The 25,136-nt window shown below is 39.4% G+C and overlaps 4 protein-coding genes across 5 annotated transcripts; 2 read left to right on the forward strand and 2 right to left on the reverse strand.

Moving 5' to 3' along the window:
• Positions 1-6,104: 6,104 nt before the first annotated feature.
• Positions 6,105-12,857, reverse strand: LOC109420444 (zinc finger protein 184). The gene is made up of 3 exons (XM_029864345.2): positions 12,599-12,857; positions 7,764-7,882; positions 6,105-7,627 (listed from the first exon to the last, which is right to left on the reverse strand). Exons 1-3 carry the CDS (start codon positions 12,728-12,730, stop codon positions 6,148-6,150), a joined length of 1,731 nt encoding a protein of 576 aa, XP_029720205.2. The 5' UTR covers positions 12,731-12,857; the 3' UTR covers positions 6,105-6,147.
• Positions 12,858-13,503: 646 nt separating this feature from the next.
• On the forward strand, positions 13,504-14,390 carry LOC109420448 (intraflagellar transport protein 43 homolog). The gene is made up of 4 exons (XM_019694793.3): positions 13,504-13,740; positions 13,809-13,841; positions 13,942-14,079; positions 14,143-14,390. The coding sequence occupies exons 1-4, from the start codon at positions 13,643-13,645 to the stop codon at positions 14,363-14,365; spliced, it is 492 nt and encodes a 163-aa protein (XP_019550338.1). The 5' UTR covers positions 13,504-13,642; the 3' UTR covers positions 14,366-14,390.
• Positions 14,378-20,603, reverse strand: LOC109420449 (endoplasmic reticulum lectin 1). 2 transcript variants are annotated; one of them, XM_019694795.3, is made up of 5 exons: positions 20,328-20,603; positions 19,569-20,255; positions 15,192-15,242; positions 14,905-15,102; positions 14,378-14,832 (listed from the first exon to the last, which is right to left on the reverse strand). In XM_019694795.3, the coding sequence occupies exons 1-5, from the start codon at positions 20,481-20,483 to the stop codon at positions 14,407-14,409; spliced, it is 1,518 nt and encodes a 505-aa protein (XP_019550340.3). In that variant the 5' UTR covers positions 20,484-20,603; the 3' UTR covers positions 14,378-14,406. The 2 variants fall into 2 exon arrangements, with proteins under 2 accessions (XP_019550340.3, XP_029720207.2); XM_029864347.2 differs by lacking the exon at positions 15,192-15,242.
• A 596-nt stretch (positions 20,604-21,199) lies between these two features.
• On the forward strand, positions 21,200-22,704 carry LOC109411740 (beta-1,4-galactosyltransferase 7). Its single transcript, XM_019685343.3, has 3 exons — positions 21,200-21,524; positions 21,585-22,167; positions 22,230-22,704. The coding sequence occupies exons 1-3, from the start codon at positions 21,428-21,430 to the stop codon at positions 22,489-22,491; spliced, it is 942 nt and encodes a 313-aa protein (XP_019540888.3). The 5' UTR covers positions 21,200-21,427; the 3' UTR covers positions 22,492-22,704.
• The last annotated feature ends 2,432 nt before the right edge of the window (positions 22,705-25,136 follow it).

Consider the following 25,136-nt stretch of genomic DNA (forward strand, 5'->3'; position numbering starts at 1 on the left):
ACAATCGATGTTTTTCCAAATCCATACGTGAAACCTACACTCAGCCAAATGAACTTAAGATTTTCATAAAGCCCAACTTATGAAACGGCCATTAACCCTTTCTTTCCCATGGTAGCACAGGTGATCCACTACTTTGCACTGTTCATACAAATACTAGATAAGTTAGATCATTCCCATTTTTTCGTCAGATGTTTGTATATGTTTAATGAACTATTTTGCCAAGTTTGGTCAAAATTTCTCTGCTCATTTTTGTTCTGGAGCTAAATGATTAGGCGAAAGTCGGTATTTTTTATATTTTAATTCAAACAATATTTGAATATTCAATATTCCGAAAAATGAACATTATTTTCAACGGAAAAAAATACTAGCATGCCCTACAGTATGTATATTAGCACAATAAAATACCGTTTCACAAACAAGTTGACGATAAAACACTAATTTTATGAACAAACATGTGGATCATCAGTGATCCATTGGGAACATAACGACATTTTTAACCTTCTTGATCTAACCTGTTCGTTGTTAGCATGTTTGTTTACATTCAAGATATTTTCCATTATTAATAGGGTTTCATGTAAAAATGTCATTATTTCATATAATGTAATCTATTTAGCGCCGGCAAAAAGTCGTAGATGAATCCAGGAGGGTTTATATGGTACGAGGAGAGAATCCATAGATTTGAAGCGAATCATGTCCGAATAACTACTTATGATAACTGCAAGAAGTCCGACAAGTTTCATTAAGTTTTACAGAAGGGCTAGATAAGAATCTCGAGATAAATTAAAGATGTAATAGACGATTTATAAATATATAGTTAAAAAAAAAAACAATATACAAATAAAAAACAAAATTTATATATGTGAATTCAGTGCAACCATCTTCCCAATGGATCACAGGTGATCCACCCAAAAAATCAAATTTTTCATTTCTAACGATATTTTGGAGTAAAACTATACATCTTTTGTTCTGGTGATTTTTTCAGAAACCATTTTATCTATTTTTAAATGTCAAAAAACCTTGTGGGAAAGAAAGGGTTAAACAATTCATAATTTTTCGAATTAATTTCATAAGGTCGTTCTATGACGTAAAATCGTCTCACAGCTTGGCTTTTATACAAGTTTAACAACATATGGTATTTTGTATTTTGCCATATAGGATAGTGGACGTGTTTTGGCCCGAGGCAGGTATTTTGGCTCACCTTGGGAATTTTATTACATTTATCATATAACACTAGTTTATAGCATTTTTGAACTCGGTAAGCTGATGATCATTTTTTGTGTAGAATCATGCCCTGAGTTCTAAAACGTGAAGGAAAAAAAATACAGTATACCGCATTTAGTTCACCACTGGACTACGCACTCAGTCTTTATTAGTGCGAAAACGTAAATAAAAGTGCGCGATTGCATCAAATCAAGTTGATGTATTCGGCGCACTATTTCTTCAGGCTATGCTGAATAAGTGCTCTGAAGTCACCGAGTTGATTTGATGCAATCGCGCACTTTTATTTGCGTATTCACACTCGTGAAAACTAGTGCGATAGTCCAGTGGTGAACTAAATGCGCTATATAGAGCGGAATTTTTTTTCGACTTTCCATACAAGGCTGTTGATTTGAAATCGATTTTTGTTCCATTTTTAAGCAAAGTTGCTCCCACCCTACATTTTCGTAACCAATGCTCCGATTGAGCTGAAATTTTTACTGTAACTGACTAACATCCTCCTCTCCTCTTCTTGGCGTAACGTCCTCACTGGGACAAAGCCTGCTTCTCAGCTTAGTGTTCAATGAGCACTTCCACAGTTTTTAACTGAGAGCTTCCTCTGCCAATGACCATTTTGCATGTGTATATCATGTGGCAGGCACGAAGATACTCTATGCCCAAGGAAGTCAAGGAAATTTCCTTTTACGAAAAGATCCTGGACCGACCGGGAATCGAACCCGTCACCCTCAGCATGGTCATGCTGAATACCCGTGCGTTTACCGCCTCGGCTATATGGGCCCTTAACTGACTAACATCTAATGTTTTAAATGTACGTTGGTAAAGATTTTTTATTTGATTTTTTCTTACCGAAAAAAAATAGAAATCTTCATTATTTTTTTTTTGGAAGTTTTACTCAAATTTAAGAAGATTGGTCTATATAATCAGCAATATCTCGAATCCTACAAATTTTGATGCAAACATTATGTTCAGATTAATCATCATGTTCAGATGTTTTTCATTTTCATTTTCATTTTGCAGCATTTGGTGGGGCAATGAGAGCGCAAGTCAGTCCAAAGCCGATGATAAGGAGGGGTAATGGCTGAATAGTCTTTGCTGACCACATAAACGCCATGGGATAGGAAAAGGGTATTTTGGTGTGGGATTAGGGTGTTGGTACAGACTTTACAATATCAATGCTATTCAGATGCAAAATAATTTTAAAGCTCAATAGTGAATCGCATACCTTCCAAAACCAAAAAACAATAATCCACAAAATGCCTTACAAGTCATAGAAAGAAAAAGCGCCCGATTGTTTATTTTGTTCAACAAACGGAAACTTCTACACTCTCCGACTCGCCAGTCACCCCGGAAAAAATGTCCCTTCAGTTCTGGAAAATATATTATTCCCAATTAAGCCTTTAATCGAATTGTCCGCGTGGTCTTGTAGTACCCCTACTAGGTAAGAACCAGTCATCGCCATACATATTAAATGCTAGACATGACCCCATGGATAGCATTTGCATATGTAAAAGCTTTGCTGATGTGACTTTCCTATTAGGCAATTCTCTCATCTCATGCTTGTCTTCAAAACCTTATTGTCAGGCATGGAAAATTGAAGTTGATAAGCAATACATCATAAGGTTCGAATTCCCATAGAATGAGATCATTTATTCGCACTACAACACCATAGAAGATAATATCACATTGGCTGATTACAGTACAAATGCAAAAAATCTCCCTTTTCCTCCTATCCGCAACCCGGAGACGCGCCCTGTTGGATTTCGAAAGCCTCGGAGAATATTACAAACCTTCAATGGCATTCCCATACACTAACCCACATTGCCCATTCAGGGGTCTGACTGGGCCTATTATCCTCCCTCAGTTTGTAATATTCTCACCAACTTGGAATTATATTTTCCCGGCACATAAATGACTTCGACAAATGTTCGATGTACTATGCAGCAGCATGATCAGTATAACTATATCAGATGAATTGAAGATCTGATTTTTACAGAATTGTTTGCCATTGATTATACATTCAGCTATTCCAATCATTACTGCAAAGCACATCGGCCACATGCCTGAATTCAAAGCTTCCTGGAAGATATAATCCAAGCCCAGGGCAAACATTATGTTCAGATGTTTTTTTTTTTTTTTTGCTAGGTTTCTAGCTGCACTCTGAATAGAGTTGAAACCTCTACACTAGACCCGAAGATAGAAAAGAGTACGTAATCTTTCAGAAGCAGTTTGCCAGCCGTACGCGGAAAATGATATCCATTAAGACACTGTTGCCTACTGACTCAGAAAGTTACGGTAGAAGGTTGGAAAGTTTTCAATTGGTCAGTCAGTCAGGATTTGCCTATGTAGTGTTATGGTCACACGGTTTGTGTTTGTCGTCTTGTTCGATTTTGTGGTATGGTTCAATATGTTTTTCTTCTCGTTAAGTCAGTGGTCATATGTTTGTTTTTTTCATCGAATCAATCAAACCCTGTATGTTAAAATATAGTCGATCCTGTATCAAATTGTTTTCTTGATTTCGCTAATCGTTTTCTACTTCTCTGTGTTCATCTCTTGTGTCCTTAAATTGTCATCGGTCCAAAACCCACAGAAACATGCAACTGAACTTCTGATATTTTTCTGTTGGTTCAAAATACCATCTAAGAGATAAACAAAAATACGTCAAGTTGGTCAGTTGATTGCAATAAAATTTTAAAATAATAAAGATTGTTTGTCAACTATTATGTATTCGTTCCCCTACAAATACTATGAAAAATATTCAAATTCGTTCAATTGTCCTATCGGTCCTACCTAGATAAACCATGTCATTTTCTCAAGCGTAGCCTAGAAATGTCAACCTAGTCATACACAAGTAACGTTGTTCAGTTAATAAAAAGCAGTCAGTTTTTGTCCAAAATGTCACGTCGAACGCATTGACGTCAACAATGCGTTTAAGTGTTCGCACGTTAGCTTCGAATCTATCAGCACAATTAAGTGCTGCAAATCTCCTTCCCACTATTAATTCTGCGGTCGATTTTAATTGCTTTATTTAAAAAAAAAATATGACCAACTAACATTCTAAAAATTCGAAAACGCGACTATGACATTAATAAATTACTAATCAAAATCAACCGAGAAACGTGGGAAATAGAGCCCAAACAACATTTTGAAGTCAGCTGGCTGTAAAAGGTTCCAAAACCTGTCACAAATCCTACAATACTTTTATTAGGATTTGTAACGATCATCAAAACCTTCTTAAATCTAACCGACTTGGAACTATTGCTTGGGAATAGACTCTAATGAGCCCTGGCGGATCCTCCATGTTTATCGAGCATGTCTGATGCATATGATCAGCCATACTCCATCTGCAGCAGCCGGTTCGTAATGAACCGTTGGAGGCGCATTAAAGTGTTAAAAAGGTGATATGTTTCACTAAAGAACACTACATTACAATAATCAAAATGAAACTCCTTCACTTTAATACCGTCAACCCCTGCGAACTTGGCCAGGGCAAACATTATGTTCAGATGTTAGATACATATTATGTTCAGCTTTCTATTTTTGCAAAAAAGATTGACAATTCGTAGACTGCAACGTAAAATATTTAAATACTTTTTAAAACCGTAGAGCTAGATTTTCAGGAAAAACTTAAACACTGTTCTATTTAAAAATTTTTGAAGCACGATCTTTACAGTTGTAACAAGAACATAATTATTAGCGTGGTTCAAAAAGTCGTTTTTGCTCCACACCGCTTATTCGATTCGTAACCAGATTTCAAGCCTACTCCCAAAATTTGAGCTGATCTGGTTGAAAAATGAGAGTGTACAAGCCCTTCAAAGTTTGTATGGAAATTACTATGGGAAAGAGACGTTTTCCATTCAATTGACCGTAGCATTTCCCCAAGCGCCCTAGCTAGGGTGTTAGTTGACCCTTTGTACTTTGAGGCTACTCTATCAGCTACAACTTTGCTGAATACCACATTCAAATCGGACGCCTCATTAATTAGTTATTGATTTTTATCCAGAATGAAAATCTTTGATCATGATAGTTACAAATTAGTCTATGGTTACACTATTCGATGGGCATCACTGCAGTTTGCCTTGAAACATAGTAGTCATGATTTCTGTGTGCTATCTTTGGCGCCATGTGCAGCAATGTTGCCTGCTGGGAAGCTGAACGATCATTGATAAAGTTTCTCCAGTTGGAAAAAAAAATCGATAACTAATTAAAGAGACGCCTGTTTTGAATGTGGTCTTTGGCAAAGTTGTAGCTCATAAAGTAGCCTAAGAGTACTAAGAGTCAACTAACACTCTGGGGCACTTGGAGAAATGCTACGGACAATTGAATGGAAAACGTCGTTTTCCCATATTAGTTCCCATACAAACTTTGAAGGGCTTGTGCAATCTCAATTTTCAACCAATTTAGCTCAAAATTTGGGAGTAGGCATAACGATTTTTTAAACCACCTTAATAATTATGTATCATAAATTTTGGTCATTGATAGAAGTTCATGACTTTCTTTTTTTTTTTGTAAACTATTATTGGAACTTCAAATAATAAATTGCCAAGATTTTGTAGTGATTATACAATAAATGTAATAAAATTTCTAAGGTGGGCCAAAACACCTGTCCAGGGCCAAAATACGTCCGCTTCCCTGAACCGTGTCCCAGGCTAATAGGTATACCTTTAGGTAATAAAATTATATGGAAATTCGATTTTGGCCAGAACAAATCACGTATGTACTACGTCGGCACACTTTTAATTTGTTCATATACAATTAAAAAAAAAAGTGTTCTTATTACTAGTTATATTTTATTCAACTATCTAGATAGTACAACGGTTCTAATATAAAATAAAAATCGAATTTAGATGATGGAAATAGCCGACGTGGAGTAATCAAAAATCAGTGTGTTCTCTATTAAATTCAACACGTTTATTGAAAGCTGATTCATTCTTACTTCAGGTGCACTTTCATATGCGCATTCAACGATGTCAACTGTCCAAACGACGAATCACATTTGTCACACTTATACGGCCGGGATTTAAGGTGAACCGTCAGCAAATGCAGTCGCAAAGTTCTGTTGGTTGAGAATGATTTCCCACATTCTTTACAAACGATGCTGAAGTGGGTCTGACGGTGGTGATGGTACGTAGTACTGGTGAAGAAGACTTTCCCACAATCCTCGCAAACACGTTCCTTCTCCGGCGCGGCTTTGATTTTTTCGTGATTTTCAACATGTTGGTCCCTTTCTTTTTCGGTTAGGAAAAATAGATTTTTGTTTGCTGCCTTGCATATGTCACAGGGAATCATTGGCACCGTTTCTAGAGGATGCTTTTCTAGGATATGTCGACACAGGAAAACTTCCTTACGGTACACTGCTGGACAGAAGCTGCACTTCAATTCCGGTATATGAACTTTTATATCTACTCCCAGAGTTTGAAAACCGCGGCCCCTGCCTATTACATTTGTGCCCGATTTCTCGTGCGCCTTCATGTGACTTTGAAGAATGTATTTTGTTTTAAACCGTTTCGATGTTCCGCATATTTCACAACTGAATGGTCTTTCTTCAGAATGTCTTGTGAATTTATGGGATTGAAGTCCATTGGATTGGTTGAAGGATGCGTCGCATTCGTCACATTTAAATGGCCTTTCCGCTGTGTGCACACGTAGATGCCTTATCAGTCCAGATCTCGTCGTTGCAGCAAATGGACATTGCTTGCATTTATGTAAAATTGCTTTCGTGTGAGTATTCTCGTGCAATCTAAGATACGTTCCCCTGTTGAAAGCTTTCCCACAATAAGTACAAACGTGCTTTTTCTCTTGAACTTCAACGATTCCTTCGTGGAAAGACTTGATGTGGGCTTGCAGCTTAAACTTTGACGAAAACTCTCGCGTCTTATTGTCTTTTTTGCATTCTTCACACGGAATTCGTTTTCCCTTCCGGAAGTGAATTGTTCTCAAGTGCATATTCAAATGACGCACTGTCGTAACAGGATAATCGCAAAAGCTACATGCTTGCGAGCCAGTTCCAACGTGGTTATCAAGATGACTGTCAAGCAGTTCAAAGGATTCAAACTCTGTAGAGCAAATGTAGCAATTATGATTAACTGTCTTGCGAACATTAGGATCACGGGGCGGACGTTTTCTTATGCGTCGAACTGGGGCTGTCCTAGTTTTACGTTTAGTTTCGCTAGGGCTATCAGTAATTTCTTCGATGGTCGGTTTTTCATATTCAATAAGTGGTTCGACTTCAATCAACTCGTACGTTTTGGTGTCGTCGTCGACATGCGCTGAATTTTCTTCCTCGAAGCTAGTTAAATCCGGTTTATCATCTTGCTCGTCACTATCCATCTCCAGCTGTTCAATCTGTTCATATTCGTCGGTTTCGTCTGGGTCTATTTCAAATCCAGCTTCATCCTTTATCGCAAGTGACCTACAAAAACAATTCTCTGTTGGATGCGGCATTACTATTCTGGGGTGACCCAACCTCTTAAGGCTGAATAACACTGGATGGGCCATTCTAATGTATGAAAATTAAATAACATGCTGAAATGTAGTATTAGACTTACGCATAATACTGTTTGATCTCGAAATCCGCTTTTCTTATCCGCTTCCGAATCTTGCTAACTAGACGTGTTTCGTCAATACATCTAGGACAAACCTTGGACACAATTTCTCCATCGGAAACCTTGAAAACAATTAAACATTAGTGAGACCATAACGAAAAGCTAGTATGTAGTCGAACTATGATGGATATTCTTGCATACTTTTATAAGGTATCTTAATCTGTCCATAACTAAAGAAGTGTAGAATTAGCATTAGGGGAGCTATACTGCCGTAATTCTGCAAAGTGACGTAAGCGACATTGACAGTTTTGGCCCATTTTTTGGTTATTATGCATAAAACTCTTGCTCATCCTCAAAGTTTCTTTCCATAGATGATAGATTACGACTAGATCTTGCATTCTAATACAACAGGCATACCACAGTGTTATTATTACACCAGATATTACATATAATATACCAAAAAATATCGACATTTTGAATGGCGCTTACGTCACTTTGCAGAATTACGGCAGTATAGGGAACGATGTTTGCACATTGTGCGCAGGTTGGAAAGGGGGTATATCCGGGGTGGGAGTGTTAAGTTTAGGGGTATTACACAAATTACAGGGCTGTTACAAAATTTTCAAAATATCATCCGCGAAATTCGCGACTACTCAAATAAAATTCGCGACTCGGAAAATAAATCCGCGACAAGAACAAAAATATTCAAATTTTATATTGAACTACATTTTGAGCAAAATTAAGACAAGTTTTTGAATATTATTTTCGTGAACGTTTTCAAAGATACACATCAATGTAAAGTGTGAAAACCTATACGACATTTCAAACTATGTACTAACAATTTTAAACACTGTGTTTCGACAACTATTTATTATACTGGCCTAAATCTTCGTCGACTGATTGATCAAAGAAAACCCATTGCACCAAGGGCCAGAATCGCGATCTAGCGGGACAGAATTAATAACTCCGAAACTAAGCATTTCCGATACATGGTGTCTTCGAGAAAGCTTCTTGCACTGATCAGGGGCATTAATGGCCAAGAATGTAGTTCGCAACTTATCCGCATATGTGGTATCTCTTTAGTTTTACCTTCGTTGGGGGTGACAATAGGTCAGAGGGACGAGATTGGCTCAAAGCATTATCTGAAATATCTCATCAAATATTGTGAATATTGAATCAAAAATATTATGGTGTCATCCTCGTGGTTACCAGTAGCTCTTGTTTCTAGCTTTCTAGCGCAATTAGTTATTTTTTGATGAATCATCGAAAAAAGCTTGTAAATAAGGCATTTTTAAAATGCCACTTTTAAGTAATCTTCCTCAGTGTCAGTTAACCACAAAATAGGGCAGAACTAATAGGTACAAAACTGATTACACACATTCGAAGAGGGTATTCTGCTTAAAGGGTTCGAAAAGTCGCTACGCGATCGTTGTCGATATCAGTTTTTTAGCTAATTTTGACATTTTACTAGAAACCATGAATTCACAATGTTTTGCACAGAAGTTGGCTTTGGAAACATTTAAAATTAAAAAAAAATCGAAGACACATCAGTTTTTCAATTTTAGTATCTAGCAAAGCGCAAAAAAAATTGCATTTTTCAATTTTCAGCCACTACAAAGCAATACTAGACAAACATGCTGTTAAAGTTTTGAAAGGTATATTATGGAATTTTTGATGTATTTGATCTTTTGTTACAGTGATAGTAAAAGTTGGAGCCAGCGTCTAGCCTTTAACCGTGAAGCTCTAGAGAGTTAGTTTCTTAGAAAAAGTTGTTCGTCTGCATTCCACGGCATATTGATTTCGGGTTATCATAAAAAGAACATTGCAAATGGTTTTTATGGAATATATGTTCAGATTAAACTATATTCGTCAATAACATGGAAATGGTAGCCCATGGAATTTTGACGACTAAGAAAGAGTTGTTAATTTTGTCAATATAAACAACTTTTTCGAATAAATTAACTTTTTTCTAAGTCGTATCTCTACTGTAATTTGTTGATTCGGGGTAATGGCTTCCAGTCTGTTGGATAGGATTGGAAAGCAATACGGATGTTTATGGTTTCATCCAATGTTTTGGACACATTATTTATGAATGTCAAATGTCAATTTCTTAATTTTGCTTTGGCTTACCAAACCAAGTGGAAATTAAAATGTTGAAAATGCTTCAACATCCATGTGCACAACAGAAAAATGTGCTCGTTAAACAAATTGAGATTAGAATTATGAAAAGAAATCCACGTACTCCGGCGGGAATCGAACTCACGACTCCCAATTAACTAGACGGCGCTTCTATTCCATCAAGCTTGACACGGAGTCACTTGACTATATTCGTCGCCAGTTGGCGTAGAACTGAACTCGTCGTATTTATTGTGCATTCTTCTTAGGAATGTAATGAAGAAATTAACTCCCTAGTGTCATTGTAAAAAGTTAAAAGTTGGCACCACCTTTATTATAGCTGTTACAAAAGATCAAATTTCTCAAAAACCAAAATATACCGCTTCAAATTGTTAACCCTCGAGTAGTCGCGTCTTCGACCACCTTCATTAACACCACGCTCATGCTGTGTATCACAAGCCTCAGGGTGCGTGTACCTCAGTACACGACGCGACCGCTCCCGGGTTAACAGTAGTTCGCTTAGAATTGGTTTGCATTTGCTGAAAATTTGAAGTTACGATTTTCTGCGCCTTAGGAGATATTTAAACTGAAAAAATTAAATTATTATTTTATGGCTTTTTTTTTCATTTTTGATGTAATATTCTTCCAATTTCTGTACACATTTTTTTTTTTGACAAGTCTGCATCAGGAAACGTTTTGAACGCAAATGGCTTCTAGTGGGTTTTCGTTCGAAGTCATACGATCGTTTCAATAGAATTGCGAGACATTTTCTTCGCAAAAATTTTTGATATCTGCTATTATTCAATTGAGAAAGCTTTTGACCTTTTGGAGATATTCGCATTAAGTTGCAACTTTCAATTTATTTTGTTGTTTTAAAGTTATTCAGTTTCAAAATTTCTTCAAAGTAATTACAACTATATTTGTTGGAACGCAACTGCGATGCGGTTATAAACTATTGAGCGTCATACAGATAGGCATAAGCAAAATTCACGACTCAATTCAGACAAATCCGCGAAAATCGCGATCAAATTGGGAGGACCCGCGAAATCCGCGTCTTGGCATATAAAACCGCGACAAATCCGCGAAAATCGCGATTTTCGCGAAAACCGCGAAATCCGCGACTGTTGTAACAGCCCTGAAATTATGTCACGTGAAAATCAACTTTTTCCAACCCCCCTTCCTTCTATGTCACAATTTTGTATGGGACCTCCCGACCCCCATCCCCCTAAAAGCGTGACGTAATTTGTGTACGGCCCCTTAGGAGTGGATAACTGACACTGAGGAAGATTACAAGTGGTAGGCAAGGATGGGAACACTCACTTGCAAAAAGTTACACTCACTTGCAGTTTTCTCAGCTCAGAAGCGTGTAATCAAAAAACGAAGTATGGACGATTTTTGCCTTAAAATTTTGTCTAAAAGTTTGCCGAATAGAGTAGGGGTCGCACATGCATACCGAATTCGTGAGTAAGCTGCGAAGGGAACTCTCCACAAGGTGAATGTAATTTACACTCACCTTGTGGAGAGTCGCTTTCACAGCTCTGTCATGACTTTGGGATTCGTGAGTGACCCCTGCTCTATTCGACAAAGTTTGAGACAAAACCACAAGGCAAAAGTCGTCCATAAATCGTTTCTTGATTGCACGCTTCTGAGCTGAGAAAATAGCAAGTACGTGTAATTCTTTGCAAGTGAGTGTTCCCATCCCTGGTGGTAGGGGTAGTCGGGGTAATTTGGCCAATGGGGCAATTTGAGCACCTCTGGGAAATTACCTAAAATCTAGTAATTCTTACAAATTCACCTTACTACTCAAATACTAATCTGATATTGGAGCGATTAAAAAATTAGAGCGAAGTTAATTGATCCCATAGTAAATTAGAAAAATAAAATTTAAAATCAGGCCAAACATTTCAATAGGTCCTATCTGCATTTGAGAGGCTCTCTTTGTTCACTTTCTCTTTCAATTATTGCAATGTAATGGTACACTTTTCAACTACGACAAGACGATTGTTTTGATCATCGTTCAATGCAAGGAGACAATCATAATAGAAATAAACAGATGAGATATTAACGAAAGAGAGGGAAACCAAAGAGAGCCTTTTTTCTGCAGATAGGACCTTTAGACATGTTTGGCCTTATTCATTATTGTTGGCCAAATTACCCCGACGACGGCTGAACAAGAACACCACATAAGTCTTCTATTGTTTAAATACCTTATAGAACACTTTCAAATTAGTTTGTTTTCCATATACTTCAAATTGATACTATATAATTCAATATCAAGCGAACCAAATTAAGTTTGTATTACGTTAGGTGATACAAATTCTTTTTTGAAAATAGGGTGCTCATACTACCCCGACGGTTCAAAATCGACGCAAAAACAAAACTTTTATCAAAAATCATTTTTTGGCATATAAACACGATTGGACTATGAAATTTGTGTGCAACTAGTGTTGTATTATCAGAATCATTCTGGTCATACGATGTGAGAGAGATTCAACGTTGTTTTTTGCATCTTCATTCGACTTTTGCTTAAGGTGACCAAATTACTACCCTAGTCGAAATACGCGTATCTGTCAAAGGATAAGCAAAATAGGGCGGAATGGGCGGAATTAAAAGGAACAAAACTGATTACACTCATTCGAAAAGGGTATTCTGCTTAGAGGGTTCGAAAAGTCGATACAAGATATTTCAACTATTACTAATAATACTTGATATATAAAATTTACCTCAATCTGGAAACACTCCGAAACTAGCTGCTGCAGGCGTCCATTCTTGGCAAGGGAGAAATGTTCACCTTCCTCGGATGTATCGTCGGTAAGATATCTCAAACATAATCTGCAACAGTTCTCCAAACTCATGGTTGCAGCAGCTTTAGCAACAGTAGAATATTTCCGAACTGAAACTTGTGTAAAATCGTTAAATCCGAACTTTTTAGCAACTGCTCATAAAAATCAACACCATTTATTTTTGTTTAGATCTGGTTTGTCACAATACACTCTAAAAGCAATCGTCTTAAAATGAGTTGGTTTATACACTCTCAGGTTTACGCACACAATAGTGTGTAAAAAGGAGCCACGGGAGATTCCGGCGATTCCTTGAAAGTATTCATGCAAGAATCTCCTCGGGAGGGATCCCGAGAATCAATGAAGGAATCTCGGGAGTTTTATTTCGCTGGAAAAGGCTCCTCAAAAATTACGGAACGCTACAGGAGAGGAATGAAGTCCACCAATGAAGTTGGAAGACCGCCGGCGAAGACTGAACGAAGTCGGTGTTCCAAGTCGTCTTCGCAGAAATTTGGAATGGGCCAAAGAGCTATTTAAAGCGATGTTCATTTTTTTTTTTTTAATAAAATAATTCATTGAAATCCATTTTAATTCGTCAAATGATTGTAATCAGTTATTGTAAATAATACGAACAATCCAAGATAGTCATTTTCCTGTCCGTTTCTCTTGCAGTAGCATTATTTATCTTTATTAAATAAATTTTATGTAGCATGATGCCGCCCTCGCACCATAGACTAATCGCACCGTGCCCAGGGTAGTTATTTTCCATAATGGGTAATTACTACTCATTTTTGAATGGATACAACAACAAACAACGTTTGTGAAAATACGGCAACACTGCTACATATTAATTATTGCTTGGACGTAGCCAAAACAAGCTGATCTTGCTCGTAACTAGGACTTTTTTTATATTGAACAACAGTTTTACAATATTTAATCAATTTATATCCGAATAATTGTATTTCATTTGCTAAATACTGGTGCATCATGAGCTCGTCTAGCACAACTGCAACAACTCCCAACAAGCAAGTAAAAACCGACAGCTGGATGGACGATGTTCTACGCCCGAACAATAGTTCAAACAAGTAAAACCCTAGTTTCAAACATATATATACTCCAATGTTCAATAACCAATACGATTGTTTTGTTTTAGGAACTCCAAAAATTATTCAAACTTATTGGAAATGTGAGTATATTTATGATACTTGAAGCCCTAGGCCAGCCCATCTCGGGATTGTGTAACCATATTGTTATGAAGATTTGTTAAAATACCCGTATCCTTGCAGGGAGAGATTTGGAAATACCGATTACTCATTAGAAGACTCGAACACGATTGAGTTCAATGCAGATGATATCCCCATGCTACCGGACGCAGATGAGCTACAAGAAAGCCTCCTTTACAATGAATCACCCAACTTACCCTCGTAAGAAGTGAACCACGATACGGTTAGACATCCATGGCTAATATACCGACATTATATTTTCAGAGTTACAACATACAAGCAACTTGGCACTGATATATTTCCCAACAGCAAATCTGCCCTCGGCAACTTGGATGAGATTGATATTTCGATTCTCACAGAGTGCTTGGAAAACGAAGATTACATCGAAGAGCCCGATGAACCGTGGATCTGGGATCAACTGTTTGCTCAGCTGGCGGTGAAAATTAGCACCGAAGCAAAGTCTACCCCAGTTGAATATAAAAATTAAACACATGCTTAGTTCGAATTGTGAATTTGAATTGTATTTATTTAATTATTAACATTACTGCTATCGACAATGTACAGTGTTTCTCCTTCCAGTTCCGTCAGAATCATGTTATCCCCGGCGTACGGAAGAATATCGCAAATCTGCGAGGATTCAACATTCAGAATGTATTCACAGGGCCGAGGCTCAAGCAAATACAGCGAAATTGCATTCGAACTGGACGAATGTTCGGTGCACTTCAGTTTCACTTCAACCTGCCTCGGTTGCTGGGTTTTGTCACAGATGTCTCCTCCGCCATAGAAATTGCTCAGCTGATTTTCATTCTTGCGTTTATTTCTGATGGAGGGATTTTTATCCAACCATTCCAGGTGTTTTTCCTTGTCGAAGTATCCGAGAAAAATCGAAGTATCATCGTGGTACTGTCGCACGTGTTTTCCATAGCACAGTTCAAACTTCCACCAGCCTGAACCCTAAAATACGCATGAAGTGATTGGTTATTGGAAAATGCAGTGACATTTTGGGACACCCTAATGGTCACTTACCCCGGTCAAACAGTACGCGCCCGCCAAAAATTCTACGAACGGTTTAAGTTCCTTGGCCTTTCTCGCTTTTTTCGCAAAACTATCCATTGGGCTGGTGTTGTCCTCTTCGCCAATTTCGCTTTCGGTCGGGCCTTTTTGTCCCACGCCGTCTACGACGGGGATGTCGTTGGAAAATAGCTCCACTTTGATGGGGCCATCCTATGGTAAGGAAGTTGTTAATGGTTAGATTGGTGAAACTACAAATTAATGATCAAACTAAACTGAAAGGAAAATCAAACATAACGAACCTCATCAAAATTAATGACAGCAATAGCGTCTTTAATGTTTTTATGCACGTCCTAATGCAGAAGAAAGAAGAAGTAAACTAAATATAATACAGAACACTAACTACAGATAATACAAAAAGAACCCATAATACCAAGCACGTACAAAACAAAACCATAAAAGCAAGCATTACACGTGAGAGAGAGAGCCTAAATTTCAATACAGATTCTTAAATCTCCGCAAAAATCGACTAGGTATTAGTAATGTTTTACATTGAAATTTACAAAACACGATGTCATACACTCCGGATCAAAAGTCTTGAATCACCCCTTCGAAAACATGGTACCGTCAGTGGGGGTGTCATTGGGCCAAAATTGCATAGTCCTTCTCTTTGTAGGTCGTTACAACAATATTTTAGCTCTAAATCAATGTTGAATTCGGTACACACGTTCATTTCTATATTGTTTAAAGTATAAATGCTCCAACTTTAATTTTGTCAATAATATAGCATAATTGTAATTGGACCAATTTTGCCCCTTCTTGTGAACCCGGTGTTTGCTACTTTCAGTAAAAATGAAATGGCAAACTCGCGGGTCATGCCTCGAGCCTGTGTGCTTGTCAACAACGCAATAGTTGCTACACTCAGCTCTGTACTAACCACCAGAGATGTATGTGCTATCACAATTGATGTGTCTGTTGGAAACCTCAACAGGAAATACGTCTTTTGTTCGGTGTATTTACCGCATGATATACCATCCCCTACGGATGCTTTCAAAGAAGTCATCGCATACTGCACATCAAAAGGCCTTCCGCTAATTATTGGCAGTGATGCACATGCTCACCATATCATCTGGGGCAGTTCAGACATTAACTTGAGAAACTCCAATTTGATGGAGTACTCAAGTGGATCTTGCAGTACTTAAAATAGGCAACCGCCCAACCTTCATGGTATCTGCTAGAGACTAAGTAACGCTTTGCTCTAGTAGAATTAGTCACGAGTTGATCAATTGGCATGTGCAGATGAAGAATCTTTATCTGACCATCGCTACATCTTTTTGGACATTTAAATGTTACTTCGCAAACATTGCGTTTCAGTAATCCTCGGTGAACAAACTGGGATCTTTTTACTGATTTGGTTGCGGCCAAATATCATGGATACTCACCATCCATTGACACTCCAAGTGATTTAGATGATGCCGTTGATACTACAGCGACCTTCATCATGGAAGCTTTTGAAGAAGCATGTCCTCTACGGCCTGTGAAGATCACAAGAGGAACCCCTTGTTGGAACTCTGATCTGGCAAAACTCAGGAAACAATGTAGAAAGAGTTGGAACAGACGACGTTCGGCTGATTCGGAGGCTTTCAGGTTGGCTCGCAAGGCCTACATGAAAGCTCTCCGGTCTGCTGAACGATCCGGCTGGAAAAACCTTTGTACAAATGTTTCCAGTTTAAGTGAAGTCAGTCGGTTAAACAAAATTCTTGCGAAATCTAAGGATTTTCGAGTGAACGAACTTCGTTTGCCAAATGGTGCTGACTACCTCTGATGAGGAAATTCTGGAATGCTTCTTCAGCACACACTTCCCTGGATGTGTGGATATTACATCTTCGGATGAACCTGATGTCTTTTCTTGTAGTTATGATTCCCTGACTTCGGCTCGGAGTATTGTAGCTATAGAATCGATTGAGTGGGCACTTAATAGCTTTGCTCCCTTCAAATCTCCTGCGGCAGATGGGATTTATCCTATTTTGCTGCAGAAGGGATTTGATTATTTCAAACATGTTTTGAAAAAAAAAATACTTGTTTGCAGTTTTTCTACCGGGTATATTCCCAAATCTTGGCGGGATATTACTGTGAAGTTCATTCGTGCGTCGTATGAAGAAGCAAAGAGTTCCAGACCTATCAGTTTGACCTCTTTTCTTCTGAAATGCTTAGAACGCATTGTGGATCATCACATCCGTGTTGTTCATCTGGCCAACGTGCCTCTTCATGTGAACCAACATGCCTACCAATCTGGTGTGCCAAAAGTCCACTGTGACTCTTTTACACAAGGTTGTTTACGGTATCGAGCCGCACGGAGTCATGGTATATCTCCAATGATTTCCAATTGGATGCATCAAATGCTCAAAAACCGATATCTCTTCTCGACATTGCGTCTAGCAGGGATTAGGAAATTGAGGGTTTGTGGATGCCCCCAAGGGGGAGTCTTATCACCGCTTTTGTGAAATCTCGTAGCAGATGCGCTATTGAGGCAACTCAATAATAGCGGTTTTCCTACTTATGGTTTTACCGACGACTACCTAGCATTGTTCATTGGTATGTGTATCACTACCCTCTTCGACCTGATGAAAAGCGCCCTTCAGGTAGTTGAGGGTTGCTGTCGCCAATATGGCCTTTCGGTTAATCCGAGTAAAGCATCTATTGCTCTTTTTACGGAAGGGCGAAACCGTAATGGCGTTCCACCTTTGCGTCTCTTTGATTCTGAAATCGATGTGACTAAACGAACAGGTAAAGTACGTCAAAGTCATTCTTGATTCCAAGCTTTCCTGGACACCTCATATTGAGTTCAGAATCAAGAAAGCCTGCATGGCCTTCGGGCAATGCCGGCGAAACTTTGATACAACTTGGGGTCTAAACCCCAAGTATATCAAATGGATTTACACAACTGTTGTTCGGCCAATATTGGCCTATGGATGTTTTGTGTGGGGGTGAGAACGATACATCAAAGTTAGCCCATCTCTAAAGGATGTGCTCAATGGCGATGTCTGGAGCGTTCTCTTCAACTCCTACGGCAGCGCTCGAAATTCTCTTTGACGTTGCTCCACTACACATTCATCTCAAACAAGAAGCACTTTCTTGCACTTACCGTCTACGGGTACTCGGTCACACACACCTCGTTGTTTCCACTTTTGGTGAATTTATTGGGACAACATTGTCTTTGCTCCAAGTGATCTTACAATTGCTTGTAATTTCCCATATAGGTCATTTTCTACTAAATTCCTTTCCCGGGAAGAGTGGACATCTGGATATCTGTAAAGAAGTATTTCAGGCGGCATCGTATGTTACACTGATGGCTCCCTTCTCGAAGGTCGAGCAGGTGCTGGTGTTTATTCTCGTGAGCTAAGGCTGTATCAGTCTTACTCACTCGGTAGACACTGCACCGTTTTTCAGGCCGAAATCTTTGCTCTTTTGGCGCGGCTTTCTGAGCTGGCGACCAGCGGTCCGCCGCAGTCATCTTACAAATCTGTCAAAGCAGAATTGCAGCATCCTGGTCAAAGCATTGACTGGCCACTGCCGACTCAGCTATCACATGGCGAATATTCAGCAAGCACTCGCAAAATGTGAGTTCTTTCTTCGGAAGGGAAGTAAAGCGTGGGTCCCGAGATGAACTAGCCTAGGGCTAAAAATCTCGTTAATACAGATAAAAAAAAATCAGCAAGCTGATTCATTTGCATGTGATAGCTGTGAATCTGATTATGAAACTTCGTATCATTTGCGGTGGCACAAATGTCCCAAATAGAGGATAACGTGCCTTAGGAGCCGGTCTGCTGATAGCACCCCTTCGAAAACATTGTATTTGGTAAAAGCCCATATCTTTACCAATTTGCGTCCGATTTCGAAAGTCTAGATCACATTCAAGGGAAAATACGTCAAAGAAACACTAAACATAACTTGCCTGAATTTTTGCCAAAAAAAAAAATGTAAAATATGTATAAACTTAGACCAAATTTAAATTAACATTTACAGTAAAACTTAAGGTAGTGTCGCTGGCTGGTTCGATACAGTAGCGAGTTAAGGAGATATTCTTGTTAACCGTAACACAGCGCAATATACATGATTGTCGCTTATTTTTTAAAATGTGAACACGCGAGAAAGGCACCATCACCGCTAGAAGGATTAATTAGGGTTTTTCTTCCACATGATCTCATTGGTTCCAGTGATTTTAATCACTCAAACCGAGGTCAACCGAGTTAGATAAGTAGTGTTAAATGATACAAACACCTGCCAAGAGAATTCATGATTAAATTGATAAAATTGACGCATCCAATGCAAATCTATATATATAAAAATGCAGTGGCATACGTGGGACCGCGCATAACTTGCGAACGGGTGGTCCGATTTGGGTCGTCTAAGTTTTGTTCTGTTAGTTTTCACCCAAGGAAGGTTTATGAAGCCTAAAACATGGGAAAATTGAGAGTTTTTGAAAATCGGGTTTTCATACATTTTGAACGGGGACTTGGGCGCTTGGCTAGGGACTCGAAACGTCAAAAAACGCAGTAGGCAAGACAAAGTTTGCCGGGTACAGCTAGTTTAAAGTAAATGCAGTTATTTGAATTTAAGAGTGCTCTCTCACTCACATGTTATACCCATTAAAAAAAGAAAAAGTAATCCGTACATACCGTTAGCTTTTGATACTTTATCTTCATGCTTTCGATTTCCATCATGAGTAAATTTTTCGGCTTCTTGGGTGAATTGCCCAGCGGATAACAGTTGACCTTGTTCTCTTCGTTGTCCTGCGGTTTGTACTTCGGGTGACCGCACAGCATCGGAGTAAGGATGATGATCTCGTAGTTGCACGTCGACGTTTCCTTCAGAGAGTACACCTCGTTTTTGCCATGAAGATAGCACACGTAGAGCACTTTCGTAACTCGAGGTTCGCCGTTCAAGTCGCAAACCGTGCCGGAGTCCATCTCCAGTTCCAGATACGGCAAATTTAGCCCATCAATTTTTTTGTACTTCATTTTTTCTCCTTCCGCTTCCGATTTCTCATATTGAGCCTTGAGGTTGGCCGTTTTCTGCTTGTCCCATTTGCCGAGATAGTATTCTTGCAATTTGCTCGTTTTTTCGTGACGTTCTTCATGGTACTGCTTGATGTAATTACCATGGCATACCTCGTAGGTCCAGTAGCTTTCGATCCTATACGAACAGGAATGGGTGAACAGAGGAACCAGCAGGTCAATCGGACTTGGACCACTGTATTGGATTTCTCCGTCCAGCTCCTTGGGGGCAATGGAAGGAATGATGCATTTATATTTCTCCTTGTTCGATGTCGATACAACAATCTCTTCATCCTCCAAAGCGTTGGTCTGAAATGTTAAAAGAATATTAATTTATTATCATTTTTTTCTAAGGATTGTAACATCAATGACGAAACCTACCAGCAGATCATCTTTACCGTGCCAGGCTATTGTATGAAGGACGGTGTCGTCGAAGCCTTTCGGGTCATGAGCTCTAGCTGTGTCGCCCAGCAATGCGAGCAAAGTTATCACTAGAATTTTGTTGTTAAGCTTAAATTCCACTAGTGAGAACACCATCTTCCTGCTTTTTCATAGACCTAAATAATTAACTTTTGAAATGACTGACTTTTTCTCTTCTGGATCTGGATTAAAAGAAATACGTGTTTTGTTGTGCACTTCAACACGATGACAAACTAATGGAGTGCGTTCACAGATGAAGGGGAAAATTACTACACGCCCATTGCAAATGCGTGTAAGTGGGCTAAGTAACCATTTATGCATTGGTATATCAAACAGCCGAAAAATGGGTAGCTTTTGAACATTTTGATGAGAACCATGAAAACAGCTGCTTATGCAGCATCGTGATATAAAGAATTTCACATTGCTCATTTGTGATTTAATTAAGGCTCGTGGAACGGATCTGGTGTGATGGTTAGAACACTTGACTATCACGCCGAGGACCTGGGATCGAATCCCACTCCCGACAAAACTCACAAAATGTGGGGTTTTCCTTCGGAAGGGAAGTAAAGCGTGGGTCCCGAGATGAACTAGCCTAGGGCTGAAAATCTCGTTAATACAGATAAACAAAAAAAAAAAATTAAGGCTCAAGAAATCACAATTCAATCATGTAACAGCTCTTGAAAAGCAGTATTTCCGCTCAAAATCACAATGCTGTGTTTGAAAATGATTTAACTGATTTGCTGTTTTTGAGTAGTTCCTGTACTTCATCTCAAGACTTGAATCAAGGAACCTAAAAATGGGTAGATTTACAGCTTCGTGTATACGTGACAGTTGGTGCGCAATGTTTACAGTCGGCTTCGCGAGATTTTTATTTCGGTGAATCGAAATCAGGCAGGACTGCAAAAATTTGCAAATTTTATCATGCGTAGATAGTAGTTTAATTTGAAATATGGGCCTCCTCCTGTTTTGAGAAAATAATGTAGCGCAGCATCGTATATATAAGTGATGACCAAGGTTTTAGATAAGTATCAAGTAAATAGCTATCAATTAGAAGAGCAGCAATGAACATACACAATTCGATGTATGTGCGCTTCATAGGCATTATCGTGTTGGCTGCTGTAGGAGTCATATTCCTGATCTCAAGTCTTCCCATTTCCGGTAAGTTATTGCACATTGATAAGGCCCACGTTACGAAACGTAAATTTCTACTACTTGTAGATACATGTAAATGCGAGAATCCAGTCGAACGGGATATACAACATGAACAGTTCCATCGCAGCTTCAAGGAGCTATCCCCATCGGATAAACACAAACTAGCGATTCTGGTTCCGTTCCGGGACAGGTTCGATGAGCTCTTGCGATTTGCACCACACATATCAAGGTTTTTGAATCGTCAACGTGTACCGTTTCACATTTTTGTACTGAATCAGAACGATCGCTATCGCTTCAATCGAGCATCGCTGATCAACGCCGGGTTTCTTTTGGTGAAGGATCAATACGATTACATTGCTATGCACGACGTCGACTTACTTCCGTTGAACGATAATCTCAAGTACGAGTACCCTAAAAATGGACCACTGCACATCTCCGGTCCAGAATTTCACCCGAAATATCACTACGCCACGTTCATAGGAGGAATCTTGCTTCTAAAAATCGAACACTATCAATTGCTCAATGGAATGTCCAACAAGTACTGGGGATGGGGTCTGGAGGACGACGAATTCTACGTGCGCATTAAAGAGGCAGGCCTGGAGGTGCACCGACCGAGGAACATTACAAGTGGACCGGATGATACGTTCTTGTAAGTAAATCTTCCGATGCTAAATAGCCGCCGACAACTGATTCTTGTTCTTTTTCCTTCAGGCATATTCATGACCGTTTGCACCGCAGGAGGGACACGGCCAAATGTTTTAATCAAAGGGAAGTGACACGACGAAGAGATCGTGAAACGGGACTCAATACCCTTCGGTACAGTCTAGATAGTCGACGGGAGCTGACGATTGACGATGTGCCCGTGACCGTATTGAACTTAAACCTAGAGTGTGATAAATCTCAAACTCCCTGGTGCGAATGTGATAGCAAAGGGGATGCAAAATCTCGACTCGAAACGAAATCAAAATCTTGAATTTGATCGTCCGTAATGGAGTACTTTCAGTTATCGCATTTGTGTTCCTCGAAATCTGGTTTGCTAAAATTTCATTTACTCTTCGTTGTTCCTCAGGGGTTGCGAATTACCTACGTTCGGAATATGATAAAGGCCGTGAAGAAGGTCATCATACTGATATACTCATTGATGTCATGCACCTGTTATTTTCAATAAATCCAATTAAGTTTTGAACCGGTTGTCTATCAACAAGTGTGAACTGCCCTGATGGATATGAAAACCCGTCCTTCGAACGATGTCCACTCTTCCCGGGAAGGGAATTTCGTAGAAAATGTCCCATATGGGAAATTACAAGCAATTGTAAGATCACTTGGAGCAAAGATAATTTTGTCCCAATTCACCAAAAGTGGAAACAACGAGGTGTGTGTTGATGTGCGGTTCACAGGAGTTTCCTCTAGTAGACCGAGTACCCGTAGACGGTAAGTGCAAGAAAGGGCTTCTTGTTTGAGATGAATGTGTAGTGGAGCAACGTCAAAGAGAACTTCGAGCGCTGCCGTGGGAGTTGAAGAGAACGTTCCAGACATCGCCATTAAGCACATCCTTTGCAGATGACCCAACTTTGATTGGATCGTTCTTATTGCACACTTTTGCCACCACACAAGACATCCATAGGCCAATATTGGCCGAACAACAGTTGTGTCGATCCATTTGATATACTTGGGTTTTAGACTCCATTGCAGGCATTGCCCGAAGGCCATACAAGCTTTCTTGATTCTGAACTCAACATGAGGTGTCCAGGAAAGCTTGGAATCAAGAATGACTCCAACGTACTTTACCTGTTCAGTCACATTGATTTCAGAATCAAAGAGACGTAAAGTTCGGTTTCGCTTTTCCGTGAAAAGAACAATAGATGTTTTACTCGGATTAACCGAAAGGCCATATTGGCGACACCAACCCTCAACTACCTGAAGGGCACTTTGCATCAGGTTGAAAAGGGTGCTGATACACATACCAACTAACAATGCTAGGTAGTCGTCGGCAAAACCATAAGTAGGAGAACCGCTATTATTGAGTTGCCTCAACAGCGTATCTGCTACGAGATTCCACAAAAGCGGTGATAAGACTCCCCCTTGGGGGCATACACAAACACTCAATTTCCTAATCCCTGCTAGACGCAATGTCAAGAAGAAATATCGGTTTTTGGGCATTTGATGAATCCAATTGGAAATCATTGGAGATATACCATGACTCCGTGCAGCTTCCAATGTGGCATCGAAAGGCACATTGTCAAAGGCACCCTCGATATCTAAGAGAACACCCAAACAAGATTGCTTTTAAGCGAATGCTTTCTCGATATCGTTAACAACCTTGTGTAAAAGAGTCACAGTGGACTTACATCTGGTAGCCATGTTGGTTCACATGAAGAGGCACGGTGGCCAGATGAACATCACGGATGTGAGGATCCACAATGCGTTCTAAGCATTTCAGAAGAAAAGAGGTCAAACTGATAGGTCTAAAACTCTTTGCTTCTTCATACGACTCACGACCCACTTTCGGAATAAACTTCACAGTAATATCCCGCCAGGATTTGGGAATACACCCTGTAGCAAAACTGCAAACAAATATTTTTTTTCAAAACATGTTTGAAACAATCAAATCCCTTTTGAAGCAAACTAGGATAAATCCCATCTGTTCCAGGAGATTTGAAAGGAGCAAAGCTATTAAGTGCCCACTCGCCCCGATTCTATAGTTACAATACTCCGAGCCGAAGCCAGGGAATCATAACTACAAGAAAAGCCATCAGGTTCATCCGAAGATGTAATATCTACACATCCAGGGAAGTGTGTGCTGAATAAGCATTCCAGAACTTCCTCATCAGAGGAAGTCAGATCGCCATTTGGCAAACAGAGTTCGTTCACTCGGAAATCCTTAGATTTCGCAAGAATTTTGTTTAACCGACTGACTTCACTCAAGCTGGAAACATTTGTACAAAGGTTTTTCCAGCCGGATCGTTCAGCAGACCGGAGAGCTTTCCTGTATGCCTTGCGAGCCGATCTGAAAGCCTCCGAACCAGCCGAACGTCGTCTGTTCCAACTCTTTCTACATTGTTTTCTGATTTTCACCAGATCAAAATTCCACCAAGGGGTTCCTTTTGTGATCTTCACAGACATGCTTCTTCAAAAGCTTCCATGATGAAGGTCGTTGTAGTATCAACGGCATCATCTAAATCACTTGGAGTATCCATGAAATTTGGCCGCAACCAAATCAGTAAAAAGATCTCGAGGATTTCTGAAACGCAATGTTTGCGAAGTAACATTTAAATGTTCAAACAAGATGTAGCGATGGTCAGATAAAGATTCATCATCTGACACATGCCAATTGGTCAGCTCGTGACTAATTCTACTAGAGCAAAGCGTTATGTCTAACACTTCCTCTCTAGCAGATACCATGAAGGTTGGGCGGTTGCCTATGTTAAGTAATGCAAGATCTTCAGTACTCCATCAAACTGGAACCTCTCAAGTTAATGTCTGAGCTGCCCCAGATGATATGGTGAGCATTTGCATCACTGGCAACAATTAGCGGAATGCCTTTTGAAGTGCAGTATGCGATGACTTGTTTGAAAGCATCCGTAGGGGATGGTTCATCATGTGGTACATACACCGAAC

This window comes from Aedes albopictus, chromosome 2 (genome assembly GCF_035046485.1).
Source record: "Aedes albopictus strain Foshan chromosome 2, AalbF5, whole genome shotgun sequence".
NCBI lineage: Eukaryota > Metazoa > Arthropoda > Insecta > Diptera > Culicidae > Aedes > Aedes albopictus.